Source organism: Tarenaya hassleriana, unplaced genomic scaffold (genome assembly GCF_000463585.1).
Source record: "Tarenaya hassleriana unplaced genomic scaffold, ASM46358v1 Cleome15, whole genome shotgun sequence".
NCBI classification, from domain to species: domain Eukaryota; kingdom Viridiplantae; phylum Streptophyta; class Magnoliopsida; order Brassicales; family Cleomaceae; genus Tarenaya; species Tarenaya hassleriana.
The window spans coordinates 3,099,204-3,113,973 of record NW_010964923.1 but is presented as its reverse complement, the minus strand read 5'-3'; the positions used below and the strand labels follow the sequence as shown (position 1 = coordinate 3,113,973).

The window sequence follows — 14,770 nt, the reverse complement described above, 5'->3', positions numbered from 1 at the left end:
GAGCCATATGAATGTCCTTAAAATCATACACAAAAGGTACCTGCAAAAACAAATTTAACACTCATTATCAAACTCGTCAAACTCGTCAAACTCGTCAAACTCGTCAAACTCGTCAAACTCGTCAAACTCGTCAAACTCGTCAAACTCGTCAAACTCGTCAAACTCGTCAAACTCGTCAAACTCGTCAAACTCGTCAAACTCGTCAAACTCGTCAAACTCGTCAAACTCGTCAAACTCGTCAAACTCCGACTTGTTTGACGAGTTTGAACATTTTTGAGACTCGAATAGTTTGACTTGTTTGACGGGTGCGCTAAGTTTAACTAATATCTAGCATGACCATTAATCTATGTTTTAGTGCATCCGACTGTCGACAATATCATCGTGACTCGATTTCTATCCGTCTTTTTCACAAAACACTGTTTCTCACCCAATCCGAAAACCCTATTTCGATATTTCGGTGACAAATTGTCATTCAAACCATAGTTTTTCAAATTTTTATTTCAAACCCTATTCTTAACGAAAACTTAATAGAAAATCTAAAACCGAATCTCAATGTATACCCGAAACCCTAAAAAATTTTATTTTTGCGGAGTTAAAAAACTATACCTGGAGGTCTTCGCAAGTAGGGTCCGAAGATGATGAAGACGGAGCTATTCTTCGTGCAAATTTGACGAGTTTGACGAACTCGCACAGAAAAATCACAGAGTGAAGAGAAAATGAAGAAGAAGAAATGACACTATGAAGAAATGAAAGTGTCTGTCGAAAAGGGGCAAAAAAAAACTGTTTGGTTTTTCAAATTTTTTTAATTTAGTAACTTCCCAACTTTTGGTCTTTCTCCTTCAGATGTTGACACGTGTATTTTTTAAAAGGGGTAACGATGTCTTTTCATTCTTTTACAGTTTTTATTTGAAGGTTTTTTTTTTGAAGGGTATGTCATGTAAGTGAAATCGACATTTAAAGGTATTTTTGTAATATTCCCACAACAGCAACAATAATTATTTATTTTAGTTCAACAGAAGCTTCTGTAATTAAATATATATTAAAGTCTTTCGCCAACCATTCGGATAATAACACGTCAAAACAGAAAAATCACCAAAAAAATATTTTATTTTTGTTTTTAGTTAGAAATAATATTTTTACCCGGATGGATGACTTTATCATATAGATTTTATATATCAAAGCATAGATAAACTATATTATAAAATGGAATAAGGGATGATATGTGGTGGTCATTGACTTGACTTGGTATTTATGTTTTTGTTTTTTTAGTATTAAGAAAAGAGGTACGACACAAAATTTAATAGGAAACAATGGAATAGTTGACAAGTAAATTGGATATAATTTAACTTTTGTTAGTATGTTGGATATAAAATTCAAGCAATGTTGATTAAAAATTTTACCAACCTGAGGTCCATGATCAACATGTGATTTTATTTAGGGAAGAAAATTTCCTTGTGTTGGTTAATTCAATGTTTAGAGTTAACTATTTGTTCTCTCTTCCATTATTTTTTAAGTTAGATTATTTTTAAATTCTAATCTTTTCTTGTCTTTATAAAACGTTAAATTCCATGTACTACTAAAAAAATTCTAAAAATATTTAATTGTTGTTAGATTTTCGATTATTTTTACATGAGAAATATCCTATTGTTTTTAAAAATTGAATCCGATATAATTTGGTTTTGCATATCAAAATCTAATTTTTATTTATATTATTTTTCATTTGACAAAATAATGGAGATAATAATGCATAATGGTAATTTGAATCCATAATAATTTTCTTGTCACTCTAACAAATTATTTCGATGAACTAATTTAACAGCTAATCAACTAATTTGAAAACTATTAAATATATTTGGTATAGTGGATATTGTTATAACAATATTTTGCATGAACACTAACTTGAGAAGTGGTTTATATGAAAAGATTTTAAAAGATTTTATTTATTTTTTGTTTGAGAAGTGGTTTGCGATGATTTAGAATTCCGTGATATTTTACAATCGTTTATGATGATTTGGATATATACAACGTAGGTCGATAGATATTTTTGTTAGCAAAGTGGAGAGTATAGTAATTACAGGAAGAGAAAATGGAGGGGTAAAGTTAAATTTTTTTGGGAACCAGTCATCAGAAATTATTTAGAATTGTTACCGATTTCGGAAGACCTAACTCGAAATCAAAATAAGTGAAAAAAATTTCATTCGGACGACCTCAAATAAGTTTGGGATTAAAACGATGTTGATATTGATGAACCAATTAACAAAAAATGATTAGAGAAAATAAATTAAATATTAATTATGGGAAATTATAAAATAAAATAAGTTAGCTAAATGTCGGACGTGAGGTTGGTGAAAGCGGCCAAAATAACGTCGACGCGAATTCTAACGGAAGGAAGAAGCTAACTGTTTGGTTTATTAATGATTATTGAATGAAATAGTTGATCCTTATAATATTTTGTTTATTAATTTATACATGTACTTTAATTTTTATTTTCGATGGAACTGATATTTTATAATAAAAAAATAATAGTTTTGGATTGCTTGGACACGGGAGCAGCCGACAGAAATCCTTAGGACAGAATCAATCAAGGTGCTACGGATTTTATATTTGAAATGTGTTTTGATCCATTATAGAATATTTGATTCAATTTGGTGCTGAATAGAATGATAAATTAGTAATGAAACAACAAAATTGTTATATACAAAATGAATGATTTTTAAAATTTTTAATTATAACATAGAAATAAAAAGTAGAGTAATAGTTGAATGGTATTTTAGGTTAAACATTTAAAATTTCACAAAAAAAATTTGACTGGCATGAAAAGTTTCGTTTTCACATTTTGAAAATTCCAAAACTAAAAGACGTACCATTAGCAACCTTTGTTTTGCTGATTGGGTTTTTGTTTTGTTTGACGGTTACAAGATGCCATGTGTCGAATATCATTTAATTTAATATTGATAGTGAAACAAATAAATGATTTTGAAAAAGTAAACTCATTTGCATCCCAACTGATTTTATTTATTTGTAAAAACCACGAATTACAACTTTTTTCCGTTCAAACCTAATATATACCAAAAACACAATTCTCCCTCGTTTATTCTCCCTTACAACATCAATTCTATTCTCATACACTATGTATAACACCTACTATTTGAAGACTTATTATAATACACACAAAATGTAATTTCATATTTAGACATTCGGATAACCGACCAAAATGAATCTGATATCCGATAATATCTCGCGAGATAAGAGATTTTCGTATTCTGGTTCGACAATCCGAATATTTTGGGTATTCGATTCGCATCTACCGTATATTTCTCTTGGTATTGATTTCGAAATTCGGATATATAAAAGAATCATCTCATTAACTTTTAGAATCTTATTACCAATCCGATCACATATATAAGCTTCTTGTTCTTATATATTATTCTTTACGCGTAGGATTCTTACATAGACAATGTCAACATATATGTTCCCAAAGTTCTCAGGCTGTAGAAACTAAAGGATCAAAGCGAATAACAGGAATAGACTTCAATGGATTAGCCATGCTTAAAGCCATGTAACCTGCTTCTTCCATGTTAACCTTTCCGTTTTCGGTTCTCCAATCAAAACATTGCACCATCGTCCCGACGGCAATTCCCATAAAGATATAAGCCAAGTTGGCACCCGGACACGCCCTTCTTCCCGCCCCGAAAGGAACGTACTTTAAAGATTTCTCTTTATCGAACTCCTTATCATTTTCACCCGAAACCAAGAACCTCTCGGGCTTGAACTCGTCAGGATTCTCCCAAACACTCGAATCTCTCATCATACCATAAAAGTTGAGGATCAACAAGGTGTCCTTAGGTATGTCGAACCCTCGAACTTTGCATCCTTTGTCGCATTTTCTTGTCATTACAGCCCCGGGTGGATGCAGCCTCAGGGTTTCTTTTATAACCGAATGCAGGTAAGGGAGATTCGGGAGATCGGATTCATGAATTAGCCTTGTTTTTCCCGTAACGGAGTCTATTTCTTCTCTCAGTTTCCTAAAGACAGAAGGATTGTTTATGAGCTCTGCCATTGCCCAACGAGTCGCTTGTGATGAAGTATCGGTGCCTGCAATGAAGAGATCCTACAATAGATATAATGTCAAAGAAGATGTGCTATATTTTCAGGCCACCGTATATTTCAAGAATCCATGTGTTATATTTTGATAAAATCCCATAAAATTTTACTAAAAAAAATCCCATAAAAACACACCAATCGTGTAAAATATACCAAAAATATAAATAAACTTTTAATTCGAAAAATAAATATACCAATTATTCAAGAAAATTTTCGCAAAAGTTTTCCTAGGTTACTTTACTACACCACAGTTAATGCTGTTAAATGTTACGGCCAAGAAATTCTAATTTGATAGGTACTTGGTAACCAAGTTTTACAAAATACCTGAATTTTTACAAAATTTTCAAATAAATAACTGAACTATAAAATTTCTAAATAAATATCTGAATTTTTCAAAACTTCCGCATAAATACCTAAATTTTTAAAAATTTATCAACGAATATAAATTTATGTCGATGTTTGGGTATTTGGCAAATTTATCACCTTATATTGTCAACGAATATTATTTCATTTGGTAAATTTTTAAAAAATTTTGTATTTATGTAGAAGTTTTGAAAAGTTTAGATATTTATTTGAGAAATTTATAGTTCAGATATTTATTTAAAAATTTTGTAAAAGTTCAAGTATTTATATACGATTTTTCCTAGATAAAATATTCTATCGTCACAAACTGTTATTATTTAACGGCATTAACGTTCATACGATAATTTGGAAAAAAAGGGGATATCGATTTTTTTTGAATTTTTTAAATTTGATAAATAAATATATAAATTTTTAATTGTATACAAAAAATACATAAATTTTAAATTTTTTCGTATAAACTCATACAAATACTAAAGTCGTTTGTGTTTTTTTATGGATTTATGTAAAAAAATGTTAAAGTTTATGTATATTTAAAAATATATATATTTATTTATCAAATTTAAAATTTCATGTTTCTTGTTTTGCGATATCCCCGAAAAAAAATAAGTTAACTTTTTTTGTAAATTTTAGCTATGTATTTATTTGTTAAATAGAAATTCTAAGTATTCTTTTTACACATTTAATATATTTTGTCTTATTTTCCCTTGTATTATCTACCAAATTGAAAAGGTGATCAGATTTTTGACGATAATCCGTTTTCATCCCCTTGTAGAGGAAAGATAATATTTTTATTTGGCAAAAATACGAGGGATTACCACAAAAAACGCCTTGATATGGTTCCTTGAGATCTTCTGCTCCAACACAACATCCATCATGTCCTTATGCTCTCTGTCCGGATTCTCTTCGTGTCCCCGGAGAATCTTCTCGAACAACTCGTCGTACCTTCTAGAAACATCCAACACATCCTTCTCGAACAACGAGATGCCGAATCTCTTGAGCCGACGCAATGCAATGACAGCTAGAACCTTCTTTATCAAACCTAAGCTTTCACTCAGTAAACCCTCTATCTTCTCCACCTCGGCATCCCCCTCCAAACACGTTAACCCCATAGCCATCCTGCAAATGCAATTGTTCGTGAGCTTCATCATCTCTTTCCCCACATCGACGGCTTCATTCCTCTTTGCCTTCTCCATCAAATCGCCAAAGAATCTTTCGAGCTCTTCATGACGAAGATTTCGCGATGTTTCAAGATTTTGCTGGCCAAGCAACTCGGTCATCACGAGCCTTTTCATGAACCTCCAGTAATCTCCATAGGGAGCAGTGACGAATCCGTAAGGGCCTACTACGATCGAGTTATCGATATCACACGAAAACCTCGACGAGAAATTCGCATCATTTGTCCTAAAGATGTCGTGTAAGGCTGAGGACGACGAGACGAGAAGTATCGGGGAGTTGAAAGCGCGGAGGTAGAGAAGAGGGCCGTGTTTGGAGGAAAGTTCGGTAAATGACTTGAAGAGGGAGTTGGAGAGAAGATAGTGAAGGTGGCCGATGATGGGCAAGCTCGGCGGGCTTGGAGGAAGACGGGCAAGTGATGATCTTTCTATTTGATCATTGGATTTGTTGAAGAAACTGTAGAGGAGAGAGAGAAGTGAGATTACCAGGACGAAGATGAAGCTGTTTTGGAGGAAATCCAAGGTAACGGTTGAAGCCATATTTTGCCCACAAAGGCATATGTAAGGCTTGCATCTTTTCTTATATATACGCACACAAATTCAGTTGCTAAAGTCAAAACCTTTCATAATTACCATTTTGAAAAATATCACTCTCAATCAAAATATCATAATTAAATTATCGAAATATCATATTCTTTATATAAAAGATTTTTATAACAAAATAGTATTAGAAACTTTTATAATTTCAGATATAAATAGGGAATACTTTTAGTTATATTCTTATATTTTTTAATCACTAACTTCTTCTTTGGATCAACCAACAAACAGATCCATTAAAGTTCAAGAAGTCAAATATGGACAACATTAGTTTCAGACCACATTTTTGTATCCAATCAAATGGCAAGTTTCATTAAAGATCTTGAAAAGCTGAATTCCAAACTGTTTTTTTCCCCAAACATCATCGTTTTAATTGTGATAAATGCATTTAATTTTCAAACTATTTTTTTGCAATATATATTAATATTAAAAATATTTTACATATTTTAATTTTGAAGTACTTCTAAGAATAGTTTTTTTTAATTATATTTCGAGACAAAAAAAATATCCAACATCAAATGGTATTGATCCGTCATGGCATTAGATTGTATATAAATTATTATATTCTTTCAAGATTTCACATAACTGTACAACATCACATGGTGATATTTTTTTTATAATTCAAAAATTTGACCCAATTACATCTTTTAGAGGATCGAAGAAGTTAAGATGAAATACCTCTCCCCACACTTGAGTTTGAACCAACGGTAAGAACATATTTTGCATATTTTTTATCACTAAACCATCCAAATTTGGATTGATTTTAAAGATAATTATATTGTGATTATGATGAAAAAATATTTATTAATTGAAACAAATAAGGCTCAAAATCTGACCTGAATCCATCCATAACCCTTTTGGACCGAGTCTCGGGCCCTCAAATATAGGTAACAAAACAAATTTAAGACCCAGTCGAGTCAAGCCCATGACGCCCATTTTACACCGACAAAACTCTAAAATGCCAAAATATATAGTTTTAATTAAAAAAAAGGTTATACACCAAGTCCTAATTGAATTGGGATTCGATTGAAACCATGGCAAAAAATCATCTTTAATAAATGGCACCTTCAAGTATCTAGCCATACATATCGAAAGTTGCTCCTCGCTCACATACTCGATTTGGTCACGTTTATATATATTTTTTTTTGACAATTAGAAAGTTCATTTGATCAAGGCCAGTTACATCTCCTAATGTACGAGGATCGACCATATGAAAACCCCTCCTAATTGGGATTCAGTCGTAGGGTGGAGTTACGTTTTACATCCCCAGTAAAAGATTGATATATCTAGGGATATCAATCGGACCGATCAGCTAAAAAAATATATCGTACTTTCGGGCTGACTCGAATTGGGTCCGAAACATAAATTGAATCCGTTCAAAGTCCGATTTTTTTCGGACCGAAAAATTTAGACGCAAAACCCGGCATTTCTAGGGTGGGCTCAGGCCGGACTTCAGGCATGAAGCCTAGATTGACACCCCTAGATCTAACCCGTTTGGTTCGATCACGTTTATAATTGAAATCCTCTTGAACGACGCAACGAAAGGCGTTCGAAGCCCTTTTGCTCGTGAAGGTGTAAGTGGATCTTGGACTTGCAACTCCTTCATGTCCCTGTGGTGCTTTTATGATGTCCTCAGTCATTTCTGTGTCCAAATTCTGTAGAAAACATGATGTATGTCATGAAAGGAACGAGATCAGATTGCTTGTAGGTCCATCGGCAATCATGACAGTGAGCGTTGGGTGATATACCAAAATGGGTCAAGAGATGTACCAAACGATTCCGATGAAAGAAGATCAATCACTTGTTTTGTGAGCCTGTCTTTTTACATTTCAGAAGATTAATTTCCAGGGAAACATATCGGAAAAAAAAAACTCGAAAAATACTGCTGTATGTCATTCAAACTCTCGAGGGATGATCATCACGAACCAGTTCAGCTCCTTTTCAGTTTGGTTCATGAACATAGACGTCGAAACAAGAGGCATAAATAGTCGAAGGTCCGAGTTGAGCCTCTCTCTTTTCATCATCTCAATCTTCAACGCCTTCTCTGTCCATGGAGATTCCATTCCGAGGCCGATTCGATTCCTCCAAGGAGTATGCAAACTCCTCTCTGTACATCTCTTCTATCATAGGCTTCCACAATCGAACACGGGCGTTTATGAACCAATTCGAAACCTTTATCAGCAATTAAAGTTGCCCAAATCAAGAGTTTTTATAACAGAATGCGGAAGAAACTAGCTAGGATTTTAAATATGCAGAACCAGAGAAGAAGTAGTACTTGATTCTTGGAGAGGCCCGTCTCAGACGCCAGCATAAGCTTCTCGGAATCATTCGGGTAACTGTTTCATCGAAAACCCGAAACTAGTTTCACCATCTATATGACATTATATATGAACATGAACTCGGCTTCGTTTACACGTTACTTCTATAGCAAGAAAACTCACGGGTGCAAGAAATGCTGGAACAGCCAAGCGCGGAGGATAGAGATAGATGTATCAGGCAAGCCCCTGATGGGTCTCCAGGCATGTTTGAGCTGAAGAGACGAAACCTGAGGACAGTGTTTCAGCTTGTTTGTTTCGAACAAGCCTAGCCGAGACAAGCCTGAACTGATTCTAGGCAAATCCTGCGAGTGTTTTCTTCGAGCCGAGTTGATCTGAGAGATTATAGCGTCTTGTAGACTGCCGAAATGGCGGGTCATTGCTTGAAGGGCTAAGCCGGTGTAGGGTTTAGCTGATCCTGATCCTGCAATCTCTTCAAATGAGATAATCACATGTTCAAGCTGATCACAGTACTTGTCAAATCTTGCCTCAACCTGAAGAAAATAAAAAACCCGTGACAATGTTCAAATGAAAAGCCTCACGCAAAGAACAATTTGTTCATACTTTAAAACCGAACCGAACTGCTCCTAAACCGACGTTCTAAGGCCATACCAAATGGTTTACGTGATCGCTTATCGGTTTAAAACCTGGGTCTGATCTTTCTAGTTTGGCTATGATATTGGAACTAGCAGCTAAAGCTGGTATCAGATAACCCGAGGACAACAAAAATCGAACCATTAGCTAAAGCCGGTATTCATGTCGTTTCCCAAACCAGGAGCGGTCACATTGTAACAATTAGCTAAAGCCGGTATTCAAACTAACCGGAGGACTGAACACATCAAACCGATACTCGGTACGGTACTATAGTAAGAACATCAAAAGACATGACATAGGTAAACACACCAACTACATGGCTTTTCATTAAACTACTTCAGAAAAGCGCGTTACGAACCACTATTAAAATATCTAACCGATTAAATTGGTTTGGTCCTAAACCATGCTCTACAGTCCTAAACCGGGCCGGTTTATCAGTCGGGTCTTATCAAGTTTGGTTCCCAGTGACAAACCTGTTCTAACAATCCGACAAGCTTGGCAACTCTGATCTGAACCTCGCGATTCTCGGGCGGAGACATGAAACCGGAACTGCATAGTTCGGCTTTAATCTCTGCAGATAAACCGAAACCGCCTCTTCTTCGTCCTGGAAACAGTTCCTGCATCAGAAACTCATTGCACAGTTCAACCTCTCTCCCTCCAATGTCGATCACTTCTTCAAGGAGGCACCGTGCGGCCTTTGAGTACCTCGAAGATGAACATCCATGGCGGATTCCGAGCTCCTCCATTTCTGGGTTTGTCTCAAAATGTTTACCTTCTCTTCTTTCTTCTTCTTAGACAGTGAAAGTGAGAGACTTTAATGTAATATTAATAACAAGTGGATTTGTATAGTTTGTGTACATATTATAATATGCTAAGTAAAAGGAAGTGGACTGACCCATTTGGAGAACTCCAAGAACCTAATGAGTAAGAGCCAAACCTTTAAACGATGCACAGACACACAGAGACCTTAGCTACAACTGCCTATTGATAAGTAAAATTATTTTTAAAATAGAATTTTTATTTTGAAATAAAATTAAAATTAAAAGGGGATTATAAAAGTTGGTCCCCGAGTGTGACCAGAAAACAACAGGCAAAAGCATAAATGCTTCAGCTCGCATTACATATACACACTCATATATATATATATATATATGTATTTTTCGACGCGCTCTAAATATGTTTGGATGCACTCTAAGTATGTTTTGATGCACTCTAACCGTGTTTTGACGAACTCTAAACATGTGTAGAGGGCATCTAAACGCACTCTAAACGTGTTAGGACGCACTCTAAATATGTGTTTAAACGCACTCTACACATGTTCGGACGCACTCTAAATATGTTTAGAGAAACTCTAAACATGTTTCGACGCACTTTAAATATGTTCGACGCACTCTAAAAATGTTTCGATGCACTCTAAACATGTTTGGATGTAGTCTAAGTATGTTTGGATGCACTTATATATATTGTATTTAACCTAAGTTTTTAACTCTTTATACATTATTTAATAACCTAGAAATTACAAACGATAATTGTGTAGACCGAAGAAAATATAAGATTCTAGTACGTTTGTCTCATTTTCTTTCAAAAATATCTACTTTTGTTTTATAGATAATTTTTCTCACTTTAACTTAATTAATGAACTTGTAATTCCAAAAACTGTAAAAAACTTATGATTCGAAATTTAGATATATTATGGTTATCATTATAATCCCGCTAGTCCATATATTTCGGATATTTTTAGGATGATATTTGATTAATCTGAAATTATATATCCATGAACTCCTAATATCTTCATAGCTATATAAAAAAGACTTTGACATTATATGGTTTAAAATGTTCAATAAACGAGGATCTACACATATATTTTCACCTCATAGTAAAGTGGTCCAATAATTATTATTTTTTTAAATATTTTTTTCTTGGAGTTGTGAGGATTTGTCTGTTTATGAACAATAAAGGTAAAGGAACATGAAACTTTCTGTGCTCCATGTATACATACTCTTTTATAGTAGCTGTTGTTAGGACAAGTCTTGGATGTTGAAAGGACACTGCAAAATCTCAGGACAATGTTTTTGGGTTCTTATTAATTTGGTTGATGCAACAGGCATGGTCTTGTGATGCTCAGAAAGGAAAAACCCTATAAAATTCACATAAAATTAATTAGCATAAATAATAATTTTTTATCTATAAATGTTTGAGTTACTATGCACCCATTTTTAGTTATTTGGTTTTGGAAAATATGGTAAAGTTTATATTTCTTATTATTTATTTTGTTTACATGTCTAAGTGTATGCGTTTAACCTATATTTATATTTGTAGATTTTGAAAATAGTATAGTTGACTCTCTATCTACTTGATCGTCAAAATGATACCCTACTTTAATCGGACAATGAAACTACGGTTCTGCCACAGATGAATCAGAGTTACCGCGGGCCTACATAAGCTTGCCACGTGTCTCAATCTTAGCCGTAAAGTAATTCGCCTCCCCACCAGATTCTCGTGAAAGCCGACAAATCTCCACCGTCCGATCTTTGATTCTTCTCCGCCCTCTTCTTGCCCAAGGGGAAATATCTCTTCGTCGGCTCGTCGTCAACGTGTCTCTCTCTCTCTATCTCAGAAATCTTCGCCGGGAAGCCATGACAAGCTCCCCCGCGAAAGGTCTGTCTCAATCTAGCTTTGATTTCTGGATTCGGGTTTTGACTGTTTGACTTTGGGAAACTTCGAAACTGCACGGGATCTGAGTAAGATCGTGTGCATTCTGCTCCCGCGGGGTTCATTCACAAGGTCCCTGGTAATCTCCAGAGGTAAAATTCGAAATGTTTTGAGTTTTCTATGATCAGATGAGCATATTGGTTCGGATATACAATGATTTTGCTTGATAGTGACCTGAAAATTTCTAGGTTAGAGATTGATAATTGAAGTTACGGAAAGCTCCGCCGACTCTGTGCACGAACGGAACATTCCGGCTTCAGGTTGAATTTCCTGAGCATTATCCCGTGGAAGCTCTACCACAACAAGTGAGTATTCGAATTTCTGATACATATGAATTTTTTCTCGTGCCCCCTTTTCACATGCATAGAAGAAGAACTAAGTTTTCAAGGATAAGATGCTGAGTTTTGAACTGGGATGATGAGAGATCTGTTTCATGGGATTGATATTGGTTCTAGATGATTTTTTTTTTTAAAAAAAAAAATTGGCATTGCCCCTAAAAGCATTGACTACAATGTGTTTTGTTCATATAAGCTGTGAATGATAGTAGGTCGTGTGTTGTGCCTGCTTCCATCTCTGGAGACTGCCTCATTGTAAAAGGTTTTCCACCATGACAAATTTGATCTGTATTAACGCCATGTGTTTCCATTGTCAAAAATGAAAATATATACAAAAAGGGTTTTCGAAGGGAATCATAATACTACCTAATCTAAAACATGATATTTTCATATGTCATTTACATCCATAATACTCTGTGTAATACTTGTATATAAGGTTCATTGTCTGTACTATCTTGAGTGGTCTTTGGATCTTTCAAGCGTGAGCTTGTGTGTAATGACTTGAGTATCAGCTGTTGTGATTCTTATTGTACAGATGAGTTTGTTCCTCCGGCTCCCCTGCATCATCTCATTTACCGTGATGGACATATTTTTATAGGTACCTTCTCTGTCCTCTATTCCATGATAGAGTTTTTCTTACTTCTCCTCATCTTCTAGCTCTCTTTATTCTTTTGGTTGCATACCAAAGCATTGGTTATTATCATATGGAAAGTTGGCATTTTGCAATGCTAAGGACTTTGGGCAGAGAAAGTATGATAATGGAAGTTTCTAGTAGAAGTTCGGATCTGAACGATCCGAGGCTTGGCTAATTACATGCGAAAAGGTTACTTATCTGCAAAGATTGTGGTAACCCTTTTCGACTTTCGATTTGTTGTGTAAAATACCGAAAACAAAACAATCATTGTGACTGATTTTTGCAAAAAAGAAAAAGCCCTTCTATTGAATCTTCTTCTATATTAACCACTAAACCCTCCTACATGCAACTACAAAAAAAGAAAACTAATACACCTAATCTTTCTGATGTTTCTATTAGGTATATATACATCAGGAAGAATATTCTCAAAACTACTACCTCCCTCTACTGTATAATTCTTCCTTGTCTCATTTCTTTGTTGTTTTATCACCATGTAGCCGAAGCAGACAAAGAAGAAAGCGACCCGAACGAAGCAAGATATGGGTTTGGGAAGACTTTCTGGCCTGTGGCGAGTATATGTCGTGGATCATACTCTGCCTTTAAGTGGCTAAACCGTTCCCATTTGTCACCGAAATGCCTCATCCATTGCTCCTGTGTCACGTAATGAGGAAGGTATTGTTTCGCCTCTATCCCGCTTTCTTCGCAGAATCTCAGGATCCGACGGTTCTGATCCTCCAGATACTCCAACCTCTGTGTCTCGTCGCCATCCGATAATGCCGACCTCAGCAAGGCCACGAGGTAGAACACTTCCTCCTCCGGTATCACGGCCGAGGATCTCTCGTCCCACCTGTATACATACCGTGTCATCATCGCCACATCAGCAAGACATATCGTACGGACAGACAATCAGGAACACACAAGGAAGATAACAACAGTGGTTGGTTTAAGGATCTGATTGGTTGGCAGAGAATCCGGGTAGGACCCACATAGTTCATGAGTTTGAGGTCTGACCGTTGGATTTGGTAATGTAGTTTCTTTTTTGTCGGGTTGTGGTCAACAAGAGATGGAGGGAGAAAAAAACATGAAGGTGTTGTCATAATGGATCTTGGTGTGATCATACTTTGAATCGGCATATCGTCGTTTGTGCATGTGGACAACGTGTTTGGACAAAATTTCACGTATAAATATTTAAAATTTTGGACCACTTAGTTGCTACAAAATCTTGTTAAACCACCATATTTCACCCTTGTAATGACACATATTACAAAATTCGTGTCATTTTCTCCATCTTGTCACGCATGCATTACATGCAAAGCTATCATCATTTTGAATTTTGATATGGTTATATTCCAGTTCGGTTATAGAAAAATTATATATATTCAGTTTTATATCACTTTTGATTCGGTTAAGTTTTATTTTAATTCAATTCAATTCAGATCTAGTTTTTATTAGTAAAAAAATCGTTTTAAAAAAATCGATTTTTTTATTATTTTTTTCGTTCGATTCCATTCGAAATGGGTTTTTTTGGATTTAAAGAAATAATAACAATTCTGTTTTTATGACGGATTTTTTTAAAAACAAAATCTAAGAATGGGAGAGGGAATTACTTGTCTTTGTTCATGGGGTAGATGAGGATGGGCCCACTAGTTTTGTTTCCCAAAATGCCCTTGAAGACCCCTCGGTCGAAATCACCGATTCTTGATTTTGGAACGAAGAGGTTCAGCCAAGGGTGAGGGACTTCCCACAAATTCTTGGACCGGAGTTTCAACTCGGCCTTGTGAACCCGGTCCAAGAAATCCACGTACGGCAAATCGGTCGTGAAAACCGATCCCGGTATGAAATTCAATTTCTTCATCAATTGCTCCATCTCCTGCAACAAATTTAGAAAAAAAAAATTATGTCAATTAATAATTCTTTCCCGCCGTGTCCTTTAGCAATGGAAAG

General features: G+C 35.1%; 3 protein-coding genes and 1 long non-coding RNA gene across 9 annotated transcripts in view; 1 reads left to right on the top strand and 3 right to left on the bottom strand.

The window, feature by feature from the left end:
* Positions 1-3,344: 3,344 nt before the first annotated feature.
* On the bottom strand, positions 3,345-6,180 carry LOC104809071 (cytochrome P450 705A5-like). Its single transcript, XM_010534966.1, has 2 exons — positions 5,283-6,180; positions 3,345-4,111 (listed from the first exon to the last, which is right to left on the bottom strand). Exons 1-2 carry the CDS (start codon positions 6,177-6,179, stop codon positions 3,485-3,487), a joined length of 1,524 nt encoding a protein of 507 aa, XP_010533268.1. The 5' UTR covers position 6,180; the 3' UTR covers positions 3,345-3,484.
* A 1,821-nt stretch (positions 6,181-8,001) lies between these two features.
* Positions 8,002-10,109, bottom strand: LOC104809070 (BEL1-like homeodomain protein 11). Of its 4 annotated transcripts, XM_010534965.1 has the most exons (6): positions 10,041-10,101; positions 9,851-9,932; positions 9,619-9,762; positions 8,678-9,045; positions 8,512-8,572; positions 8,012-8,408 (listed from the first exon to the last, which is right to left on the bottom strand). In XM_010534965.1, the coding sequence occupies exons 2-6, from the start codon at positions 9,863-9,865 to the stop codon at positions 8,262-8,264; spliced, it is 735 nt and encodes a 244-aa protein (XP_010533267.1). In that variant the 5' UTR covers positions 9,866-9,932; positions 10,041-10,101; the 3' UTR covers positions 8,012-8,261. The 4 variants fall into 4 exon arrangements, with proteins under 4 accessions (XP_010533264.1, XP_010533267.1, XP_010533266.1 ...); XM_010534962.1 differs by having other exon boundaries at positions 8,002-8,408; positions 9,619-9,932; positions 10,041-10,102; XM_010534964.2 differs by having other exon boundaries at positions 9,851-10,109.
* Positions 10,110-11,662: 1,553 nt separating this feature from the next.
* On the top strand, positions 11,663-13,411 carry LOC104809068. 3 transcript variants are annotated; one of them, XR_771081.2, is made up of 4 exons: positions 11,663-11,949; positions 12,028-12,162; positions 12,705-12,790; positions 13,324-13,411. It is a non-coding gene; the product is annotated as an uncharacterized LOC104809068 (long non-coding RNA). The 3 variants fall into 3 exon arrangements; XR_771079.2 differs by having other exon boundaries at positions 11,683-11,949; positions 12,728-12,790; XR_771080.2 differs by having other exon boundaries at positions 11,685-11,949; positions 12,046-12,162; positions 12,728-12,790.
* The window catches only part of LOC104809069 (cytokinin dehydrogenase 5), a 4,462-nt gene continuing 2,635 nt past the window's right edge, over positions 12,944-14,770 (bottom strand). The window contains exons 5-6 of the mRNA XM_010534961.1: positions 14,434-14,696; positions 12,944-13,673 (exon numbers count right to left, since the gene is read on the bottom strand). Coding sequence (XP_010533263.1) covers positions 13,313-13,673; positions 14,434-14,696 — 624 coding nt within the window. The 3' untranslated portion in view covers positions 12,944-13,312. The remainder of the gene's footprint in view (positions 13,674-14,433; positions 14,697-14,770) is intronic.

What these genes read in the sequence shown, in the direction of transcription:
- LOC104809071 (XM_010534966.1), bottom strand. Translation starts at nt 6,179, where the DNA reads ATGGCTTCAACCGTTACCTTGGATTTCCTCCAAAACAGCTTCATCTTC. An exon ending in ATATCAAGGCGTTTTTTGTG is followed by an intron (nt 4,112 to 5,282) that starts GTAATCCCTCGT and finishes TATCTATTGTAG; the next exon opens with GATCTCTTCATTGCAGGCAC.
- LOC104809070 (XM_010534962.1), bottom strand. An exon ending in TTGTCGGATTGTTAGAACAG is followed by an intron (nt 9,046 to 9,618) that starts GTTTGTCACTGG and finishes TATTTTCTTCAG; the next exon opens with GTTGAGGCAAGATTTGACAA. An exon ending in CGGGCCTCTCCAAGAATCAA is followed by an intron (nt 8,409 to 8,511) that starts GTACTACTTCTT and finishes TTGCTGATAAAG; the next exon opens with GTTTCGAATTGGTTCATAAA.